This window comes from Mauremys reevesii, linkage group 1 (assembly GCF_016161935.1).
Source record: "Mauremys reevesii isolate NIE-2019 linkage group 1, ASM1616193v1, whole genome shotgun sequence".
In the NCBI taxonomy this organism is placed as follows: Eukaryota; Metazoa; Chordata; order Testudines; family Geoemydidae; genus Mauremys; species Mauremys reevesii.
In genome coordinates this window covers 356,084,924-356,106,667 of record NC_052623.1, presented here as the reverse complement: position 1 = coordinate 356,106,667, position 21,744 = coordinate 356,084,924, and the positions used below count along the sequence as shown (strand labels likewise).

The following is a 21,744-nucleotide window of genomic DNA, read 5'->3' as shown; positions in this document are numbered from 1 at the left end:
CTTAATGGGGCAATTTGCAGTTACATCGATGGGAGACCAATTGAGTGTAGACACATGCACAGGTAGGTCTCTGTAAGCTGCCTTGCGTTGATCTAGCTTTATAGTGTAGACTGGGCGACCGGAAGATAGAGATGATGGAGAGAGAGGCCTCCTTTACACATCCATCTGCAGCGCTGGAGGCTCTGAATGGTGCAAAATGGCCTATTCACCTCAATGTGCTGTTCTCAGCTCAATGAGAACACCCCATGGAGGTGAACACAACATCTCTGAGACTGTGACCTGCTCCATTAATCTCAGTGGGTGTTCCTGTCCCCCTCCTGAGTGCCTGTGATATGTATGAAGTATACCCGTTCTCAGCTCCTCATCCAAAGGGGCAGGACTACCCCAGATCCTGACTCACATGGGGGGCAGGGAGGGGCCTCAGACCCTCCCAAAAGTGTAGATCCTGGCACATACATGGGAGCAGCAAGGGGACTCAGAATGGACTTTTATGTAGAAAACCTTGATTAAATCAAGTCTTCCTGACTAGTGATTTAAATCAAATCCACCCTGTTAATTACTCTCACTGTTAAGCACATTGGGTGCTGCTATCCTCTCATTAGTGAGGAGGTGCAGCCTGCAAAGATGACAGATATACAACACTACATTTCGATCCAAGTAGAAGCACTGTGCATACTGGGACCTGTTGTCTCCATAGGCTGCGAACAATCTGCGGGCACAGGCTGGCATGTTATGGTACAGTACAAACAGAACAAGCACGGTGCGTGTGGTGATCATTACAGATGGTTTTTTGACCTGTGTTGAATAAGGCTCATTCAGGCATTGGGGCAAAATGGGAAACCATACAAAACCAGAGTGGGCATGCGTGACTAAAAAACAGTTGAGAGAAGCCCATGGAGAGCTGCCTTCTATCAAGATGACTTACTGAATTTTGGGATCGGAAGTCCCTGAGGGCTGCACCGCTGCACATCAGCAGACTGACTGCTTTGTAGGACTCTGTAGATCATACTATATTTGCCCTCGAATTTACAGACTCTCTCCTCGAGAAGTGCAGGCAGGGCTGTCAAATCTCCTACTCAAGGCTTCTCCCTTCACGGTGGGGGTTTATCATCTGGTCCCATCCCTGTTGTAAATTTGTGATTTGGGCTCCAGCCTTATTCCGATTGGTTATGGTTCATATGTGCGTTTATCTGGGTTTGGCAGGTTGCCTGGTGTAATAAATTAGTGGACCACAGTTTTCCTTTTTAGCTTTGTTGTCTTCCTTAATTTAGCAATCTGTAACTATTCCCTCTGCACTACTCCCCCTCCCCCCACCTAAGTTACTGTCACTAAAAAACAATCCATAGTGACTGAACAAGCAATTTCTTTATAAAACTACTGCTCAGACAGTGGGGCAGATCTAGCAAGACGATCGACCTACTTCAAAGGATCCCTTTTCGGTTTATAGAGAAATAACTCTCCCATCTCATCTCATGAAAGGTCTTGTTTCTTTGATTTCAGAAATCTTTGTTTCTAGCTTTGGACTATGCTCCCTGTTTCGCGTGTTGTAGTGCAAATGTTTTCCTTAAGAACCTAGCCCGTCTCCAGGTTAACAGCACTGCTGGCTCTGTCGCTTTTTATTAGTGCTCTCCAGGCTTGATGCTTTCAGAGGGATATCACACACACACACACACACACACACACACACAGCTCTAGTGGAAAGATTTTGTAGGAGGCAGCTAAGCTGTTGCTCAAAAAGATACGGTCTTGGTCCGGTGAATGGATTGGGGTGGAATTAGTTTCCATTCAGAGCATAGCGTGTCATTAGTCTAAACCAGGGGTTCTCGACCTTTTGTGTTCTGCCCCTCTTCTCTCCCCCTCTCCCCTAACATGCAATAAAAATTCCACAGCCCACTTGTGCCGCAACTGCTTTTCTGCATACAAAAGCCAGGGCTGGCATTAGGGGGTAGCAAGCAGGGCAGTTGCCTTCGGCCCCGTGCCACTGGGGCACCCATAAAGCTACATTGCTCAGGCTTCAGCTTCAGGCCCGGGTGGCAGGGCTCCAGGCTTCAGCCCCAGGCGGTGGGACTTCTGCTTCTTCCCTGTGAGTCGAATTCTGGCTTTGCTTGGCGGACCCCCTCAAATCTGCTCATGGCCATCTGGGGGCCCTGGACCCTTGGCTGAGAACCACTAGCCTTAACCATTCTTTACAGGACTCCTCTCAACTACCAGTTTGAGAGAGGTGAACTTTGTATCAGGGTGGATTTGATTTAAATCATGATTTAAATCGCTAGTCAAGAAAGCTCGAGTTAATCATGGATCTCTACGTAAAAGTGCATTCTTGTTGGTTGTTATAACCTTAATACATATTCTTCACAACTCAGAGATAAATGTAGGTTTCATTTGTAGAAGGTACACACGATACATTTTTAAACAGTGATTTATTTTGAAAACTTTTCAGGTGAGTTTTACAGCTGTGTCAGAAAATGAATGATTGTTTGGTTATTTCATTTACCAAATGTAATTGAAGCAGATAGTTCACCTCTCAATGACTTCATAAATATCTCCAGTTTAATAGGTTAATCATTAATATTTGGAGGATTTTCTTGTCATGCTGTATTAGGTGGAGAACATCACCAGACAGACATTTAAATTGTTTTATTTAACTAAAATAACAATGTTAAGTATTCTGGATTTTTTTCTTCAACAGCAAACGCAACAAACAAAACAAGCATGTGAATTTTTGAATTTAGTTAAATGTTCAAGTTTTTTAAAATCAGGTTTGTTTTTATTAAAATTGTTTTACTAAAATAGTTAAATGAAATATTTAAAAAAAAAACACAAAAATTTAATCGACTGTGTCAGCCAGATCAATATGAGAAACTTAAAATATTGGCTTCTGCAGCTAACTCAGTTGTCTTCACCTTTTATTTTCCTGTTTGTTCATAATCTGGAAAAGAAAACCAAACTTTCCTGCTTTTTCAGGTCCCAAATGATTCTCAATTAGTCCAAAGGAAGAAAATAGCCGCTCAGCCCATTGTTGGTCTGCGGTCCCAGCCGCCGGCCCCGCACAGCCTGCTGCCGGACCAGGCTCCTGGCCACAGGCCCCACTCAGCCTGCTGCCGGGCCTAGGTGAACAGAACCCCAGACCAGCAGCAGGCAGAGCAGGCCGGCAGCATAAGATCAACATTTTTAATTTAATTTAAATGAAGCTTCTTAAACATTGTGAAAACCTTGTTTATTTTACAATACAACACTAGTTTAGTTATATAATATATAGACTTATAGAGAGAGACCTTCTAAAAAACATTAAAATGTATGACCGGCACGTGAAACCTTAAATTAAAGTGAATAAATGAAGACTCAGCACAGCACCTCTGAAAGGTTGCCGACCCCTGATCTATACAGAGGCCCCTGGAACCCCATAAGATTGTATCCCTAATCCATAAACTATTGGAACTCATTTACAAAACTTTTCTTAAACATTACATGAATATATTGTCTCATATTATAGAATTAGAATTTATAATCCCTATTCCATGATGAGATATCTTTCAGCTATAATGTATCTTAATTAAAACTATCTTTAGCTAGGTTTTTTCTTCAAAAAACATTTTATCAAAAAAATCTGATTTAAATTAAAATCATTGATTTTTATCCATCCTGCTTTGTAGTTAGATAGATCTACTTTGTCCAGGCCACAGAGGGAATCTCACTGCTTTAGTCTTCATTTCCTCTGTGTTAAAAGGGAAATAATAATGTCCCCCTCAAAGGGGCGGGATGGTGTTGAAAGTTAATCCCCTATTAACAATAGTAGTATGACCTCCTCCACCTGCCAATTTGTGGTTTGAGAACGAACATGTTGCACTCTTCAGCATCTCCATCCAGATTTCCCAAGTGCTTGATAGATGTGAATGAATTAAATCCTGTAATAGCCCTGTGAAGTCAAGTGCTATTGCCACGTAACTGAGATGCTGAGACCCAGGCAAAATGACTCGCCGAAAGTCACAGGAGGTCAGTGGTGAGGCTGAACTAGATCTCACATCTGATTTAATGGGCCGCCTCCCCAGAGAGAGGGGATGTAGGTTTTAACTAGCCCTGGACAGTCTGGGGTGGGAGTTGTTTGTGTTTAATAAGCAGTACTAATCCCTTGCATAATTATTGGTGGTTTACACGCACTCAGCTCTCATCACGCTGTGTTGTAAAAGAGGGTTTAGTTGATTTCAGTGGTGTTGGCAGGTTCAGAGCTGTGTGTAGCAGTGAGTCATACAGCAGCAAAACACTTAAAAATGGATGGTTCATCTCACATGGCTTGTGGAGTGTAATAGGAGGTTTTAGAACACACTTGTGGAAAGCTTGCTGAGCTGTGGCTGCAGAACATTCACCACAGTGAGCATCCTTTTGAAAATACCAGTATAAAGGTCTCTCTTAGGCGTCTTCTGTACAATATGCCTAGAATTAGGTGGTTAGAAGGCAAATGTTCCTCCACCATCTCCAGACTAACTGCAACCTGTTGCAGCTCTTCCAAAAGTCCCATTAGGAGTTCACCTGCCTTTCATCAAGTTGCAGTGATGATCTTCCTGAAACCAGAACCTTGTTTTCCCATGTGTGAGCCATTCTTTTCAGGTGACAGATCTGAGGAGCTGCTCTAGATTGAGGTGTCAATAGAAGTTTTGGAACATGTTGATAAAGTAAACAGTAATAAGTCGCCAGGACAAGCTGGTCTTCACCCAAGAGTTCTGAAGGAACTCAAATGTGAAATTGCAGAACTGCTAACTGGTATGTAACCTATCGCTTAATAAAGCCTCTGTACCAGATGACTACTGGATAGCTAATGTGATGCCAATTTTTTTTAAAAAGCTCTGGAGGCGATCCTGGCAATTATGGGCCAGTAAGCCTAATTTCAGCACCAAGCGAACTGGTTGAAACTATAGTAAAGAACAGAATTATCTGTCACATATGAACATGGTATGTTGTGGAAGAGTCAACATGGCATTTGTAAATCATGTCTCACCACTCTACTAGAATTCATTAAGCATGTCAACAGATGTGGACGAGGATAATCCAGTGGATATAGTGTACTTGAAATTTCAGAAAGCCGTTGACAAGCTCTCTCACCAAAGGCTCTTGGGTGTTTTTTCATTCCTTGAGCGAGAAAGTTGCAGCGCTGTACAGTGGCAGTGTAGACACAGCCTTGGCTGTAACCACTCAAGAAAGAGATCTTGCAGTCATTGTGGATAGTTCTCTGAAAACATCTGCTCAATGTACAGCAGTGGTCAAGAAAGCTGACAATGTTAGGAGCCATTAGGAAAGGGTTAGGTAATACAGAAAATATTATAATGCCAGTATATACATCCATTATATGCCCATATCTTGAATACATGTACAGTTCTGGTCACCACAAGTCAAAAAGATACATTAGAATTAGGGCTGTCAAGTGATTAAAAAAATTAATCGCGATTAAATGCACAATTAAAAATTAATAGAATACCATTTATTTAAATATTTTTGGATGTTTTCCACATTTTCAAATATATTGATTTCAATTACAGTATACAAAGTGTACAGTGCTCACTTTATATTTTTGATTACGAGTATTTGCACTGTAAAATAATAAAAGAAATAGTATTTTTCAGTTCACCTAATACAAGTAATGTAGTGCAGTCTCTTTATCATTAAAGTTGAATTTACAAATGTAGAATTCAGTACAAAAAAAACTGCATTAAAAATAAAACAATGTAAAATTTTAGAGCCTGCAAGTCCACTCAGTCCTACTTCTTATTCAGCCAATCCCTAAGACAAACAAGTTTGTTTACATTTGCAGGAGATAATGCCTGTGTCTTGTTTACAATGTCACCTGAAAGTGAGAACAGGTGTTCGCATGGCACTGTTGTAGCCGGCGTTGCAAGATATTTATGTGCCAGATGTGCTGAAGATTCATATGTCCCTTGTTTGTCTTGGTGATTGGCTTAGGATTGGGTGGACTTGTAGGCTCTGAAGTTTTACATTGCTTTGTTTTTGACTGCAGATATGTAACAAAAAAAATCTACATTTGTAAATTGCACTTTCACAACAGAGATTGCACTACGGTACTTGTATGAGGTGAATTGAGAAATACTATTTTTATCATTTTTACAGTGCAAATATTTGTAATCAACAATAATATACACTTTGATTTCAATTACAACACAATACTATATATATGAAAATGTAGAAAAACATCCAAAATATTTAATAAATTTCAATTGTTATTCTATTGTTTAACAGTGCAATTAAAACTGCAATTAATTGCAAATAATTTTTTTATTGCAAATCGTTAACTGCAATTCATCGACAGCCCTAATTAGAATTGGAAAGAGTGCAGAAAGGGCAACACAATTAATTAAGTGTCTGGAACAGCTTCCATGTGAGGAGAGACTAAAAAGATTGGGACTGTTTAGCTTATGGGGATTTTTAAGAGCAGATTGGACAAACACCTGTCAGGGATGGTCTAGATAATACTTAGTGCTGCCTTGAGTGCAGGGGACTGGACTAGATGACCTCTTGGGGTTCCTTCCAGTTCTATGGTTCTATGAAAGAGATGATATGGGGGGGGGTGATAGAAGTCTATAAAATCATTAATGGTGTGGAGAGAGTGAGTAGGGAAGTGTTATTTACCCCTTCACATAACATAACAAGGGATCGCCCAATGAAATTAATAGGCAGCAGGTTTAAAACAAATAATAGGAAGTACGTCATCACACAACACACAGTCAACTTGTGGAACTCATTGCCTTGGGATGTTGTGAAGGCCAAAAGTACAACTGGGTTCAGAAAAAGATCAGATAAATTCACGGAGGATAGCAATTGATGGACCTGTAAGCCAAGATGGTCAGGGATCCAAGCCCATGCTCTGGGTGTCCCTAAATCTCTGACTGCCAGAAGCTGCAACTGGATGACAGGGATCACTTGACAAATTGCCCCGTTCTGTTCATTACCTCTGAAGCACCTGGCCCCGGCCACTCCTCAGAAGACCGGATATTGGGCTGGATGGACTGTTGGTCTGACCCAGTCTGACCGTTCTTATGTTCTCAATCTTCTCTCTGAGTTGAATTTTGTGATATAAACTCTTAGCCTGGGCAGCAAACACCATTGAAATGCAAGCGCTTAACTCTGAGTTCATAGTAAGGAGCAGCATCTCTTTACTGGCCCTTTTTTATTAATACCATCAAGCAGTTCTATGGGACTCTCCATCTGCAGAGCTCGACGTACTTGACACTGAGACATAGAGAAGTTGCCTTGCCTACAGTTGCGCAATGAGTGAACGGCAGAGGAAGGAATAGAATCCTGACTCCTAGGTGTACATCATTATGCATTGGGTAATTATGACTTTGTGGGAGGAACTCATTGAAGGAGAGAAAAAACAGAAAATCCTTTACGGTCTCCCCTGCCTACCTCACTCCCTTTCTTGTGACCATTTGAGAACTTAACCCTGTACTGCAATTACTTAGGGTACGTCAACACTGGGGGAAAGCGAGTCTCAGAGCTCAAGTCAACTGACTCGGGGTTGTGCTACAGGGCTAAACGTAGCAGTATAAACGTTCCATTTTTAGCCCCACAGTGTGAGCTCGAGTCTATTGACCCAGGCTCTGAGACTCACCGATGTGGGGTTTGGTTCGTTGGGTTTTTTTGCTGTGTTGAAGGTGCAACATAGTTTATGAACCTGGAATAAGAGTCTTGTTTCATGTCCAATGGACTGTGTAAAACAACAAATCCAGCCCCCCGGGTGTAATCTGATTTGTTCTATTGGTTCAATAATAAAAATAACTGGCTCTTAGCCATGAGCCACTTCAACTTTTTGTTGACCATCAGCCAACAAACCCTGTGAGGAACTTTTAGAGTTTCAGCAACATCCTGTATATACTCAAAGCAGCACTTACAGTGATCAAGTGCTTGCCTTTCGGGGGGGATTTTTTTTTAATAATGCCGGGTTGTAACATGAACTGGGGAAATAATTTGCAGTGAGTAACTTGAGTTTTTAAAATCTTTTTTCCATTCACAAATTGTCTTTGAGCAAATTAAAGGCTCCTTGATATTCATTATTCTAAACAATCCTGAATAACTTTTACAGTTCCTGGTTAGATTATGCATGAGTGGTTTATGAATATTGGATATTTGACTTGTGTTGGTTGGTTCCAATGAGCACATAGGTCATGTGATATGGCCCTACTGGTTGAGTGCAACTGCGAAGCCAGGATGGGTGCTTGTTTGTGAATTCAAGAGTATTGGCTTATGCTCTGCTGTCTACGAGAGATGTGATCAGACTTATTTACTAGAATCATCATGGGAAGTAAATTTGTTTAATATTTTAATCTGTTTGTTTATTTTGGCAATTTCCCAGGGGAAAAACTCATTCAGGACAGGGTACTGGTAAATTACTGGCTTAAACCCGGTTTAAATCAGGAAGCTGGGGAAAATAATTGCATCAGTGTCCAGCAAGCATAAGACGAATCTTTTCAAGCTTTGGATACATCCATTCAAAACTGAAGAATAGGCCCAGTCAATCCTTTACATGAGAGAGTCTGTCTTCTGCTTCAAAATGCTGTATGGATCTGGACTGCTGTCTGCGACTCTGGGTGCTTCTGATTGCTTAATGCTGTCAAGCCTACAACCCTGCACTATTTGTCATTTTCCTATGATCAAATGTTTTTACTTTTCAAAATTTGTTTATATGAGTAATGACATGTATAACTTTCTTGAGAAGATACTGAACGAAACTATATAGAGACATTCTCATGTTTAATATTCTAATTACATACTAGTATTACACCCGCTGCAGTTATACTTTTTGTTCGTACAACCTTAAATCAATCAATGATTTGAATAGGTAATTAAAATTAAGTGTAATGTGTGCATTAATGAAACAGTTTTTAAAATAGAAAATGCCTTAAACTGGGACTAACTAGTTTTTCCCAGGGTGGTAAAAACCACCTCTGGTAAATACTATGCCATCCCCAATTTGCCTGGTTCTGTGTCTAGTGAAAATAGTCATGTGTGTTTCTCCCCCCCCCCCCCGCCTTCGGTATTTTAGTCAGCATTGTGCTTCTCTGGTTATTTATTTGAGCAGTTCAGATTTGTCCATCTGCTCCTTCCTTCAGAAGTCACTCTGGTTTGCTTTTTCTTTTAAACTACCACTTATTCCAGAAATGTAATAAATGGAAGTGGAAATTAGCTAAGGAGTGTCTTATAAGAAGTTTGCTTTCCACAACCCTCACGACTTCTAGGTAGTATTCCAACATCTTTAAACCACAGAATGCAGAAGCCACTGGGCCAACAGACCTGCATCACATGTTTTGAGTTAAATAAAAGATTATATCTCCTGGAAGTTTTGAGTTTATTTTTATCTATATAATGCAGATGCTATGTGTACTCGATCATTACTCATTTGATAAATGGGTTTCAGAATAGGAGCTCCACCTTGGAGGAGTCTCTGTTTTACTGCTACTTGGCTAGCTTCCAATCTGCATGAACAAGTTCATAAAAATAGTGTGCAATATATACCAGCAGCAGAGAACGGTGTTTCCAGGTATCCGATGTTCAGAAGATAGTGTGGATTGGTTTGCGATTAATGCTGGTTTACTAACACTTTTTTAAAAAGGGTGAAATTAAACATGGGTTATAGCAGTATAGTTTTATTTACTTTATTCTTTCGAGGCTAACTCCAGTGTAGACTTACCCCCTCCCTCCTCCACGTTTTCCTCCCAATCAACTAAAAAGATAGTGATGTATGAAATTTAGCACAGATTTAGGCTTTGTGAAAACAAGCACAAAACCGATGCCGTTGGAAATGATCCCATGACTATTTTTCAAAATACCATTAGAAAGCTTTTTGAAGGGGGGGGGGAATTCCCCTGTATGTTCTTGCAACCCAAAGGCTAGGAAACCTATGAAATATACTGGAAACAGACTGTCAACAAAAGTGAAACTGGCAGTTTCTTTTCAATATCTAAACAGAGCGAAAGGGAGAATGTAAACCGTATAAAGTTTGGGAAATAAATATTGAAAATGCTTCTATTTTAATATGCTGCTAGTGGAAGTAAATATAGGGGTTTTAACCTGATGAGTACCCCTTAAAGGTTTTAATCAGAGAGGGAGGCTTTCGTGTTTTCAATCTGAGCTCAGTGCAGATTGGAGCCAATGTGCCAGTCTCTCTTCCTGCGTGTGGGAGGCTTTGTCCAGTAGAAAAACAAGGCTGCGCTTCTGTTCCTTACCCAGCCAATCAGGGGGTTCCTCAAAGATGTGAATGTAGAAATAGATGCGTGGGGGTTATTCGTGGCATTTTAGAAATGAAATTCACACACATTTGTGGCACAGTGTTGATATCTGTTTCTCGCTTATCTTTGTGCTAATGCAGTTACAAGTGTGTTGGGATTCTTAAAGGGTTGTGTCTCTGATGTTTTTGGGGGGGTTGTTTTTTGTTCTTGTTTTTGGGGTTTTTTTGGACAGAAGAGGGAAATACGGTTCATTGATATCTTTAGTCATTGTGTCTTGTGTGTAGGTGGCTTTGAGGAGCCACAGGAATTTTTCCTCTTTTATCATTGGAAGATTGATCGAGGCCTTGTTGGAAGATTGAATCTATTTAGGCACTTACATCATATCAAACATCTAAGTGCTTCCCAAGTATTTAAAAATAGACCTCACAGTACCTCTCTCTCTCTCTCTTCCTCCCTCCCCAACCTGTTGGAGAAATAACCTGATCATTTTATAGGCTGTTGTGTGGAGGCAGGAGTGGGCCTGCTGTGTTTTTATAACGCCCGGAGGGAAAGCTGCGTTGTCCCGAGTTCTGAAAGCAGTGAGGTCTCTGTTTTTCTCTCTCAGGGGAGTGAGTGCCAATTCCTGTGACGAGTCATCTCATGTGGCGCCCTTCTAATAGACCCCTTTGTTCTGGTGGAATGAAGCTCTCGTGGGAGGCCATGAATATGCAGGGAGAGGCCATCTCTGGCAGTTAGGGCCAATCTCCGAGATATGGGGTGGCCAACCTGAGAAGGAGCCAGAATTTGCCAAAGTACTTTGCCAAAGAGCCACGGTAAGATATCAGCAGCCCGCTGGCAGCCCTGCCAGTCAGCGCTGCCTGCCTGCCTGCCGCAGTCAGCTGTTTCGCATGCGCAGGAGGCTCTGTGGGGGAGAGGGAGCAGCGAGGGCATGGCAGGCGCGGGGGAAGGGGTAGAGTGGGGGCAGGGCCTGGGGCAGAGCAGGGGGTTGAGCAGTGAGCACCTCCCTCCCTCCTCCGTGCCCCCCCGTCCCCCGGCACACTGGTAAGTTGGTGTCTGTAGTTCCAGCCCCGGAGTCGGCGCCTATGCAAGGGGCCACATATTAACCTCTGAAGAGCCGCATGTGGTTCTGGAGCCACAGGTTGGCCACCCCTGTCCTAGATGGCTTTGAATATCAGGATGTGTTTGCAGCAGGGAGCCAGTGCAGAGTGTGACGCACCAGGGTGGTGGTGTTATGGCAACTGTGTCTAAGCAGACAAATTATTGCCAACAAGTTGGCACTTGTGTGGGTGGATGTGGCTTCATTCCTAGATATTGATTGGAATAATACTGCCTGGAGGTCATGAATGTGAATCACTATAGCCAGATCAGTGCATGATTAGACAGGGTGCTATTTTCCTGACCATTTAGAGAGAGAGGATGGCACTTTTTTGCCACCTTGGCTATTTAGGCCTCGATGTGGTGGGTGGCAGAAGGGGTTACTGATCTTCTATAGTGTTTGCAATCTGATATTGCATTGTCCTGCTAATGTATTTCCAAACTAGAAAGTGAAACTACAGGGCAGACTACTAGTAACCAGTTGAAAAGTAAATTAGATTTCACTTTTATTGTTAGAAGGTGTTAAGGTTTTTAACTTTATGTATTTTAATCTGGCAGCTCATTAAAATTGAGAGAGGGTATTTCCTCTTTGCAAGCAGTATTATGTCTTTTTATGAATATGGTCTCTCGGTTCTCCAGTCCCCTTATTTGCCCTTGTGTCTTGTTGTTACAGCCATGTAAATCTCATATTTCACATTGTTGCTAAATGTCACGCTTCAAATGGGTTTGTTTTTTTTATCTGTCTTCGGAAGCTGGTTCTTTGAGACAAAGCCCGTTGGGTGTGGATCTTTAGAACCTACTGGTGAGGCGTCTGAAGCGTAAACTGCACGTACTCCCTTAGTTCTCAACCCTTACTATGTCTGTTGTAAAATACTGACCCAACTATGATGCAGGTACTTGCAGGAACCAAACAAATATCTTTTACACAAGCAAGATTATGTATAACTCTTAAAAGATTTATTGAAGAAACCAGACCTGTAGCCTGACCATTCTTAATCTTGATAGGTGCAAATTTAACCAATTATTTGAGCTTTGCATGTAAGACTAAAGAACATTATCTTAACCCTTTTCCTCTCTTTTGATAAGACTATTTTAGACTCTTACATTATGAAGCCACCTTCTTTTTTTAATATACTTCCTTTCATTTAAAGTAATTCCAAAGGGTGTTCTAAACAGTTCAAACAATGCTGGGCTTCGTTTCCAATCTGAACAGAACAAGAAAAATCTCTCTCTGGTGATGAAGACTGCCTCTGAGGTGGGATACAACAGATGTTAAACAACAATTGTATAGATTAGTTTGGGCCAGGGAATGTTACCTGTTTGAAACTCAGTGGGAATTTATGGAGTCAGAATGTAACTCCCCACATTATTTGGTTAGGATACCTGGGTTACCATGATCATAATCGTGGGAGAACCCAGCACTTCTCATCCAATCCTAGGTACTGGCCCGTTCATTCCTACAGCTGGACCCGTCCTTGGGAATCTAGTCAGGAGCAGAGCGAACGTGTAGGTGAGAGGGAAAGCTGAGTCTTTATCACAGCTTCAAAGCAGGCTGCATCTGTAACTTGCTACATGGTCCCTCCTAGGGATGTGTTTTCATCCTTCCGGAAACCCACGCCAGAGAGCATCCACCATCTGAAGACAGGCACTAGGACCACTTAGAAGAATCCTGCTTCCACTTAGTAATGACTCCATTGCAGTGATATGCCACCCTCTGTCCTCACACCGACTAGAACCTACAGGAAGCTCCCAGTTCCTGTGACCTCAGAGATGGAACGGTTAAAGTTGGAACCCAAACATCCACTGCACTTTAGTGATTTTCACCATCTCCCCTGGAACTACTTCGGCTGCCACGTGCCAGGGAACATTGTCAACTCACATCTTTTCAGACTGACAAAATTTTAAAAATTCCAGTTCCTGAAACAGCATTCTCTGTGCCCCAAGTTATTAAAAAAAAAAAAATCCATTACATATTACTCCAGAGAAAACAGCTGAGGGCCGAAACCCCCTGGCCCTGCCGAACCCCGCCGCCCACCCTCCCTCCCCCCCAAAAAACACATCCCCCGCCCCAGTGCCACCTGGCCCCGTGGAAACAACCCCTTCCCCCAAGTATAAAGCCTCACCACCACTGCCCTCCTGCCCGCTCAGCTTGTCATTCCCCCCTGCACTAAGGGGAGGGGAAATGAGGGCAGTGTGAACGGATTGGATGTGATTGTCCAACACACAAATACAGAGGCCACAGGGAGCCCCGGGGGGGGGGGGGGGCACTGTGATAGGGGCCCAGGAGGGAGAAGGTCCCTGGACCAGGGAAGGGGGCAGCAGTCGGGGCAGGACAGGTGACACACACACACCCACACACCCCTTCCCCGAGGATTTCCTGGCTGCCCACAGACAGTTCAAACCAACCCCCGCCCCCCTGATCACTACAGAGGCCGCCCTGGGACCAACTAGCACAGTCCCCCCCGAGCTGCGGCTCGAGCCCAGGCCAGGCGCCCCTCCCCTCGCTCGGCATTTACCGGCTCTGCCTTGTGCCCAGCACTTCCCACCTCAGCGGGCCCCAAAAGTGATGCACCCGCTGTACGCCTGGCGGAGGCGGCGGAGACGCATGCGGTTCTGGCCGTTAGGGCGGTTGGAGCGTGGCGCATGCAGGCGGAGCCCCCCACAGGCAGGGGGTGAACCCAGCACCGCTTGCCCGGGGGCCACACAGTAAGCCCACGCGGGCTGCATGCGGCGCAGGCCTGCTTTAAGGTCTTTCCTCACCCCTTCTGCTGCTGCATAGTTACATTTCAGTTTTGTTTCTGATCTTGCTACAGTGTTTTTAAAAGACTCTGTGTTAAAATATTTTTCATATTAGAAAATGAACTTGTATTGCCTGGGAATCCAAGGAACCCTGCTGAGATCTGTCTCCCTGATGGAGCCTACTGTGAAGGGTTTATATAATTTCTAGCTATACTGGAGTTAATTCAGGTCATGATAATGCCTCCTTTTAGCCCATGTCTGGACCGTTGGGACTGAGTTGGAAACCTGTCCAAACAATAAAATTGTTACAGTTTTGTTAAAATGTGAACTCGTCTGTGCAGTTAAACTGTCAGTCATGCAATGGGTTCTCCAGCCTTTGTGCGATGGGTCATGAGGTAAGACCTTCTTGTGACCCCTCCCAGCATCCCGACCCCTCCCACTACGCAGTTCTCAATATACTTAATTCTGCAGATGACCGAAAAGGGCTCTGCTGACCATTGGTGATCCATGGACTGCAGTTGGTAGAGCTCTTCTTATAGGTTACCGTGGCATGATTAGTCTAAAATTATTTAAACTCTCCTTGTCCAAACCGGGCTGGGAGACGATGCTATCTTACAGCTGTGTCTATAAACACTGGGCAAGCATGATTCTATCAGAACCATTTTGGAATGTGTTTTGCTGGTTCAGAGAGTGGGCAAGGCCTTTTGTGTGCTGAGGCTTTGGTGATAGCTGGGTTTAGGAGAGAGAATGCCTATAGTAGAGTTTCCTCACAGATGTACATAGCAGCTGGAAAAGAGGGACTGAAAGATCAAGAACCTGCAGACAGCAAAGACATCTGGTTTAAGGGAGGCAGCACGTGAGAGGTCCATAAATCTTCTCCAGAATCGCTAGTAATTGATTCAGGCCTGTTCAGTTCCCTTTGAAAATGAGCCTCTGTGGGATGCATGTCCACCTGTGGAAGCAGTCTGCCTTCTCAGCAGCAGTGCCCTGCTTGTTGCACTGTCCATGGAAGGGGAAGAGAGACCTGCATTTAGAATGAAATTCTAATCCTACTGAGTAACTGCACTATGAAGAACTTTCCTTAAATCTACAAAATCCAGAGAAGTCAAAGCAAAGGATGAAACTGTCCTTAACTCATGTTGTGTCTCAATATTGCAGCTAATCAGGGCATGTAAGATTCCACCAGCTGTCCCCTTTAGGCACAAAGGGGTGAATTTGAAGACGTTTCAGTATTAACTCCTGATTTCCAGGTGCTTCTGGGTTTAAATATTTATTTTATTTTGATGCAAATTTCCTTTGTTCTGGTATTTAAAGCAAAGGGGAAATAGGAGCGGAACAGAACCCTGTTTGTTCATAACTGTGCCCAAAGTAATATCTTCAGGCTCCTTTAACAAGCTGATTTTTTTTGATTTGCCATTAGTCTCATGTCTGTGTATTGTTGTGAATATTCCGAAAGCATGCAGCTGCTGCATGTGTACTGCTTTCTGGGCCAAAATGCCTTTGAAGTATATCAGCATGTTTTAGTATTTAGGTTATAGACTCGGGAGCTGGTGCCTTGTCTTCGTTCCTTACTGTAAAGCACCCAGAATGATCCTTGCTGTATCCAGATTAGATCTTGCTGTGCTCAAGAGTACAGAACTGCGTGTCAACCAATTGAGTTCTAATCTTGGTCCAGACATTGATTTGTGGCCTTGGGAAAGTCACTCCATTTGTTTTTTCACCTATGAAATATACTGGCCTGCCCTCATTTGGTATCTGCAACAGATCACTGAATCACACAAGGGTTCTCCGTGTCTGCTGATGGTAGGACAAGAAGTAATGGGCTTAATCTGCAGCAAGGGAGATTTAGGTTAGATAGTAGGAAAAACTTTCTCATTATAAGGATGTTAAGCTCTGGAGTAGGCTTCCAAGGGAGGTTGTGGAATCCCCATCACTGGAGGTTTTTAAGAACAGGCTAGAAAAATACTTGTTTGCAAATTCGGGAATGGTCTAAGGTAGGTGTACTTTGTTCTGCCTTAGCTCAGGGACTGGACTGGATGACCTCTGGAGGTCCCTTCCACCCTACATTTCTGTGATTGTGTCTTGGTTACATTTGTAATGTGCGACTAGAATAATATCCAAACTGGTAATATATATACTTAGTGCATTAAAAGGGCCAGTTTCACAACACTGAAAACAATTGAGCCAGATCAGTTGTTGGAAAGAATTTAAACAGAAAAATGTGAATAACTGGGAACTGCATAAGAACATTTGAATGGATGCCTAAAAAGCCACAACTGAGAGAGAAGGCCTCTCTGGTTAAACGACCAATCCAGTTTAGTAGGGAAGTGACAGCAACTACAAACAGAACATATCAAAATGGGAGAAAGGGGAAGTTGATAGTGATGGTGAATATAAATCAGAAGCTAGTGATTGTAGAAAATTGATAAGGGAAACAGAAGGGCACCAGGAGAAATGCATAGCCAGCAGAGTTAAGGAAAATCAGTTTTCTTAAAAAGTATATTAGGAACAAAAGGAATAAATACAATGGTATTGGTCCATTAGTAGACAGAAATGATAGAATTGTCAAAAATGCAGAAAAGGCACAAGTGTTGGATGCATTTTTGTTCTGTATTTGGAATGCGAAAAGCTATTAAGTTGTTAGTTTGCACAGTGTGTTTAAACATTGTTTTCAGATTTGTTTTTTTAAAAGTGCATCTGACGTGAGATATCAGCTGCCACGCCTTCCTGCACAGGGAATGTATATAGCTGAAACAAACATCTTGGAATGAGTCTGTAGTTACTTTGGCTACCAAGGTGTGTCAGGTGCATCCTGAAATGAAGGCTCAGGCCTGGTATACACTTAAAAATTAGATCAACCTAGCTATATGTCACTCAGGGCTGTGAAAGATTTTGATCCCTGAGCACCATAGTTAGGTCAACCTAACCCCGGTGTAGACATGGCTAGGTCCATCAAAGAATTCTTCTGTCAACCTAGCTACCGCCTCTTGGGGAGACCAATGAACTACATCCATGGGAATGCCCCTTCTGTCAGTGTAGGAAGTGTCTACATTATGGCGGCACAACTGCAGCACCGTAGCTGTGCTGCTGTAGTGTAGATACGGCCTGAGTTCCTTCGGGCACCCATGGGTGTGGGTCCCTAGTGCAACTGCACTTTGTGAAGTCGAAACGTATTTGTGACAAAAATGTCCTAATTCCCCACTGGGCTCTCTCACATTGTTCTGTAGGAGAGCTGCACAGAAAACTTGTGCCTGCCGACCAGAATCCACTTACCAGAATGCTCACGCTTTGTAAGACATTAAAATGGGAAACAGTGCTTTGCCACTGTTGAAGCTCACATAGATAACTCACTATGGGTTGAATAATGATGGGTTTGTAGATTAAACACAATTCTGATTTCAAATGCTGTTTGAGAAAGAGAGAGAGATGGAGCACATGAATTGAGGGTGGGGTGCTTGGAAGGGGAAAGGATTCAGCTCTCAGGTGTAGGCGTTACTGTAGCATAGTCCTGTAAGCGAACATAAACAGTGCAGTAAAACAGAATCGTGCCAAGCAGTAGGCAGCTGGAATGCTTTCTGGGACACGTGTGGCTCCTCAGATGGGATGGCTGGGCAAGCAATCTGCCGAGGGCATAGTTAGCGGCAGTGGCTCATGCAATGTGCAAAATCAGAATGGGGTTTGGAGGGAAATGGGGAAAGAGTTGGAATTCTACCTTGTGCCAATTTTACAATCCTCCCAGCACACTGGATTTGTTATAGGGATGTCGCGAGAAGGGGCAGTTCTATGGTTACTGCATGCTGGCAAAGAGTGAGCTCACTGTGTTGGAGGAGAGTGCATTTTGAACTCATACACCAAGCTAACTACGTAGAGAAAGTTGTAGGTCTGATTTCCATGACTCACTCTGGAATGATCATAACCTAGCCTAGGTTTCGTATACTTTAAGGCTTGGTGGGACCATTAGATCATCTAGTCTGACCTCTTGTACATCACAGGCCATTTATATTTCACCCAGTTTCCTCCGTAGTGAGCCCAATCGCTTGTGTTTGGCTAAAACATATCTTCTAGAGAGGCATATCCTGTCTTGATTTAAAGACCTCAAAAGGTGGAAAATCCACCACTTTCCTAGGAAGTTTGTCCCAGTGGTCAATCAACCTCAGAAAATATTTGGCTCCTGTTCTGCCTTTCTCCACTAGATCAAAGACCCTTTTGGCACCTGGTATTTTCTCCTGGTGAAGGTACTTAATTCACTGTAATCAAGTCACCTTTCAATCTTTTTGATAAGCTGAACAGATTGAGCAGGATACGGTCATTTTCTTTGGCTCTCAAATAATTTTTGTGGCACCCTTTCCAGTTTTTCAACATCCTTTTTAAAATGTAGGCCCCAGAACTGTACTCAGTATTCCGGTATCGGCCTTTCCAGTGCCATAGAGAGAGGTATTATCCCCTCACTAGTCCTGCTCGCTGCTTCTCTGCTTATACATCCAAGGATCACTGGCCCTTTGCACCACAGCATTGCACCTGGAACTCGTGTTGAGTTGCTTGTCCACTGTGATTCCTAGACCCTTTTCATATTGGTTCCTCCCCGGGGTACAGTCCCCCATTCTGTAGCTGTGGCTTATGTTCCTTGTTCCTAGATGCGTCGCTTTGCACTTGGCTCAGCTGTGTTAGAATGCGGTTTGTTGGAGAGGGCCCAGCTTACTGGGATGTCCAGATAGCTCTGTATGGCTGCCCTGGTCGCCTCACTATTTACCAAGCTGGCAGCTTTTGTCATTGGAGTGTGAGCTGCATTCCAGTCTCGTTTGCAGATCTAACAGTTAATTGCAGAATGATTATTACTGAAATATTTTCATATCATTTCTGTTCCCTCTCTTCCTCCCCCAGCCCCATGAAACGGCTTCATTTAGCTAGCAACAGCTCAGGTGCTGTTCTTAGTCATTTGTGAAAGTTAAGGAAATGTGTGGTAAGGCCCAGCTGGGATCCTGAAGCGGTAGTCTGGGAAGTCCCAGGTGACTGCAGCTTGAGGCTGTACGGTGAGTGGTGGTGGTGGTGAATGGCTAGCATTGCCTTGTGCAGCTGAACTATAATTTAGCCCCTTTACAAGAAATTGTTTCACATCTGTCAGTGAACGCAGCTTTAAGAACAGCAGTGGAAGTGCAGTAAGCATTGCATGTTTAAACTAAGGTCCATTGGCAAAACTGATTCTCCATTTAATCCCCAAAGTAGCCTTCTAACTGGAAATACTAACCTATTCCCATGTCAGAAGTATGATCTGTTCTTTTACCTTGAGGTGAAGTTGGTTGATGTTGTCCTCGAGCCTGGCATCTTTGTGTAACCAGCCTCTGCTAGGTGACTGATGCTTTGACAGCAACACATTCAAAAGGGAGTCCCCAGTTCAACACTTCTGGCGATAGTCTTGCTGAGAATAAGGGAGTTGTAATTGCAGGAATTCTGGGTTCTTCCTTTTGCAAGCTTGATGCTTAAACTTGTGGAAAGTCAATTTTGTTTAAAAAAACCCTGCCGATAAATGTTTAGCTAATCTGAGTTCTATTCCACATCCTTCTCTGCTTGATGGCAATGTTCCAATTTGCCTTTAGGTTCATGCGTGGGAGATCTCAGACCAGTTGCTACAGATCCGGCAGGATGTAGAATCATGCTACTTTGCAGCACAGACCATGAAGATGAAGATTCAAACCTCATTCTATGAACTCCCCACAGATTCGCATGCTTCGTTGCGGGACTCTTTACTGTCCCACATCCAGAACTTGAAAGACCTGTCACCCGTCATTGTAACTCAGGTAAGCCTTGTGTTACTCCTGGTGGGGGGAGGAAAAGGAGCATTTCTCAAAGCAGTCACATACCACCTTTCTGTAATAAAGGATGAATAATTCATTGTCTTAATTAGATATGCATTGTGGACATGTTGTAACATTTAAACACCACTGCCCCATCAAATCCATTCTGTGCAATAATTGCTTCCTTGTTTAGGAGAAAGGGCAAGAAACAGATGCTGCAAGGAACGTTTAATCATGACTAAAGTTTTTCACTGCTGGCTTTCAGAAATCCAGCATTCATGCTCCCTGGCTGGTCTTCATTGTGGAGCAGGAAAAACAGAGAAAAGGAAAATGAATGTCCTTTAGACCCAGTCAGAGCAATTTCTCCATTTATAGGCTCAGCTTAGTTTATTTCTTGTCCAATGGTCAATTCAGCAGTGATTCAGTGCGTTAATACAGGATTTTACCCCTTTCTGTGCTGCTTTGGGAGAGTGATGGGCGGAGCAGCTATGCAAGGATCTTTTCCCTGCTCAGCTACAAAAACAACACTGAATTACCCATCGAAACGCCCTCAGCCACTGGAAGGTCTCTGATGTGAGGTGCTGCCGTTTCCCCAGGGCTGTGTTCATCTTAGATATTGAACTAATTATTCCTTTGTGCCGTCAACTTAGCTCTCCTGCATGACACTGCAGAACACTTGTCACTACATCCCTGTACAGTCCAAATCAACCTTGCTCCCTGTTGCTCCTCAGTCAGCCTGCAGGATCTGATCCTGCACTGCTTGAAGTCAATGGGAGTTTTGCATTTGACTTCTGTGCAGGCAAGGTTGGGCCTGAATGAGAATTGTTTATAGCTGAAGACCTGTACATAGCTTCTGTTTCAAATTAAATGCAAATAACCTCGCAGTGCCAGTGAGGAGACTGGCTAAGTTTCTAGGGAACAGTGTGTATGATGCTACCTCCACTAGCCAACCTGAGAGAAGGTTTGCAGCCATGGAGAAGATGGTTGGCCATCTGGATCAGATACTGCAGTTTGCAAGTGGGTGGGAGAGTGCTGGCCTCAGTCTGACAGGTGAGTTGAAGGCCTGTGACCCCTCAGCCTGAAGAAAATGACTGTTACCTGCTACTAAATGATGTGCCCAGCAAAAGTCATGTAGCCCCTTCCTTCCTGATGGACTGGTGCATTGGGTCATGAGTATTCCATTGCTGCTTACACATCAGAGAAATAGTACTATGGCTCCTGGATACTGAGTCCTGTGGGATTGCCATGAGATCTGAGGGGTCTGGCTCTATTTCATAGAGTGTTTGACTTCTCCTATCTCCTCCCATCGTTGTGGAACAGAATCTGGACGTTTTTCTCCCTGTCTAGCAGTACAAATTGGACATTTCTTATTTTTAGCACTGGTCTTAATCTTGTTCCTTCTTTTTCCTCCCCCCCATTTTAGCTTGCATTAGCAATAGCAGATCTTGCCCTACAAATGGCTTCTTGGAAGGGCTGTGTACAGACACTGGTGGAAAAGTAAGTATTTGTTTTATATCATTACACTTTATAGAAATATTAAACCTACCAATCACTCCACTCCTACAAGACTTAGCCTACAAAATATGAAAAGAAAGGTAATGATCTGAAAGCACAACTGCACTTGCGTGCACTGATGCAAAGGAGTTGGAAAAGTGCTAGAAAATAACCTCTTTGTGACTGAAAATGTAAGTGGCTCCTGATTCTAATTGAATTACAGTAGTGAAGTGTTCTAGGTGAAGTGAGTGGCAAGTCGGTTTATAGACATATCTGTGATTGAAACCGTGCCTGCTTTTTTGCTCCGGTCGAAGCCTTCCTCAGCTTTACAATCCCTTTCTCGCACGCATAGCTGTCTTATCCTTCTGCTTTAGGGTTGATCGGGGGTCTCA

The 21,744-nt window shown here is 43.3% G+C and overlaps 1 protein-coding gene across 2 annotated transcripts in view; it reads left to right on the top strand.

The window, feature by feature from the left end:
- The window catches only part of TNPO3 (transportin 3), a 75,569-nt gene that overhangs the window by 7,916 nt on the left and 45,909 nt on the right, over window positions 1–21,744 (top strand). For both annotated transcript variants that reach the window (XM_039519999.1, XM_039520000.1), the window contains exons 2-3: window positions 19,661–19,861; window positions 21,282–21,355. In XM_039519999.1, coding sequence (XP_039375933.1) covers window positions 19,661–19,861; window positions 21,282–21,355 — 275 coding nt within the window. The remainder of the gene's footprint in view (window positions 1–19,660; window positions 19,862–21,281; window positions 21,356–21,744) is intronic.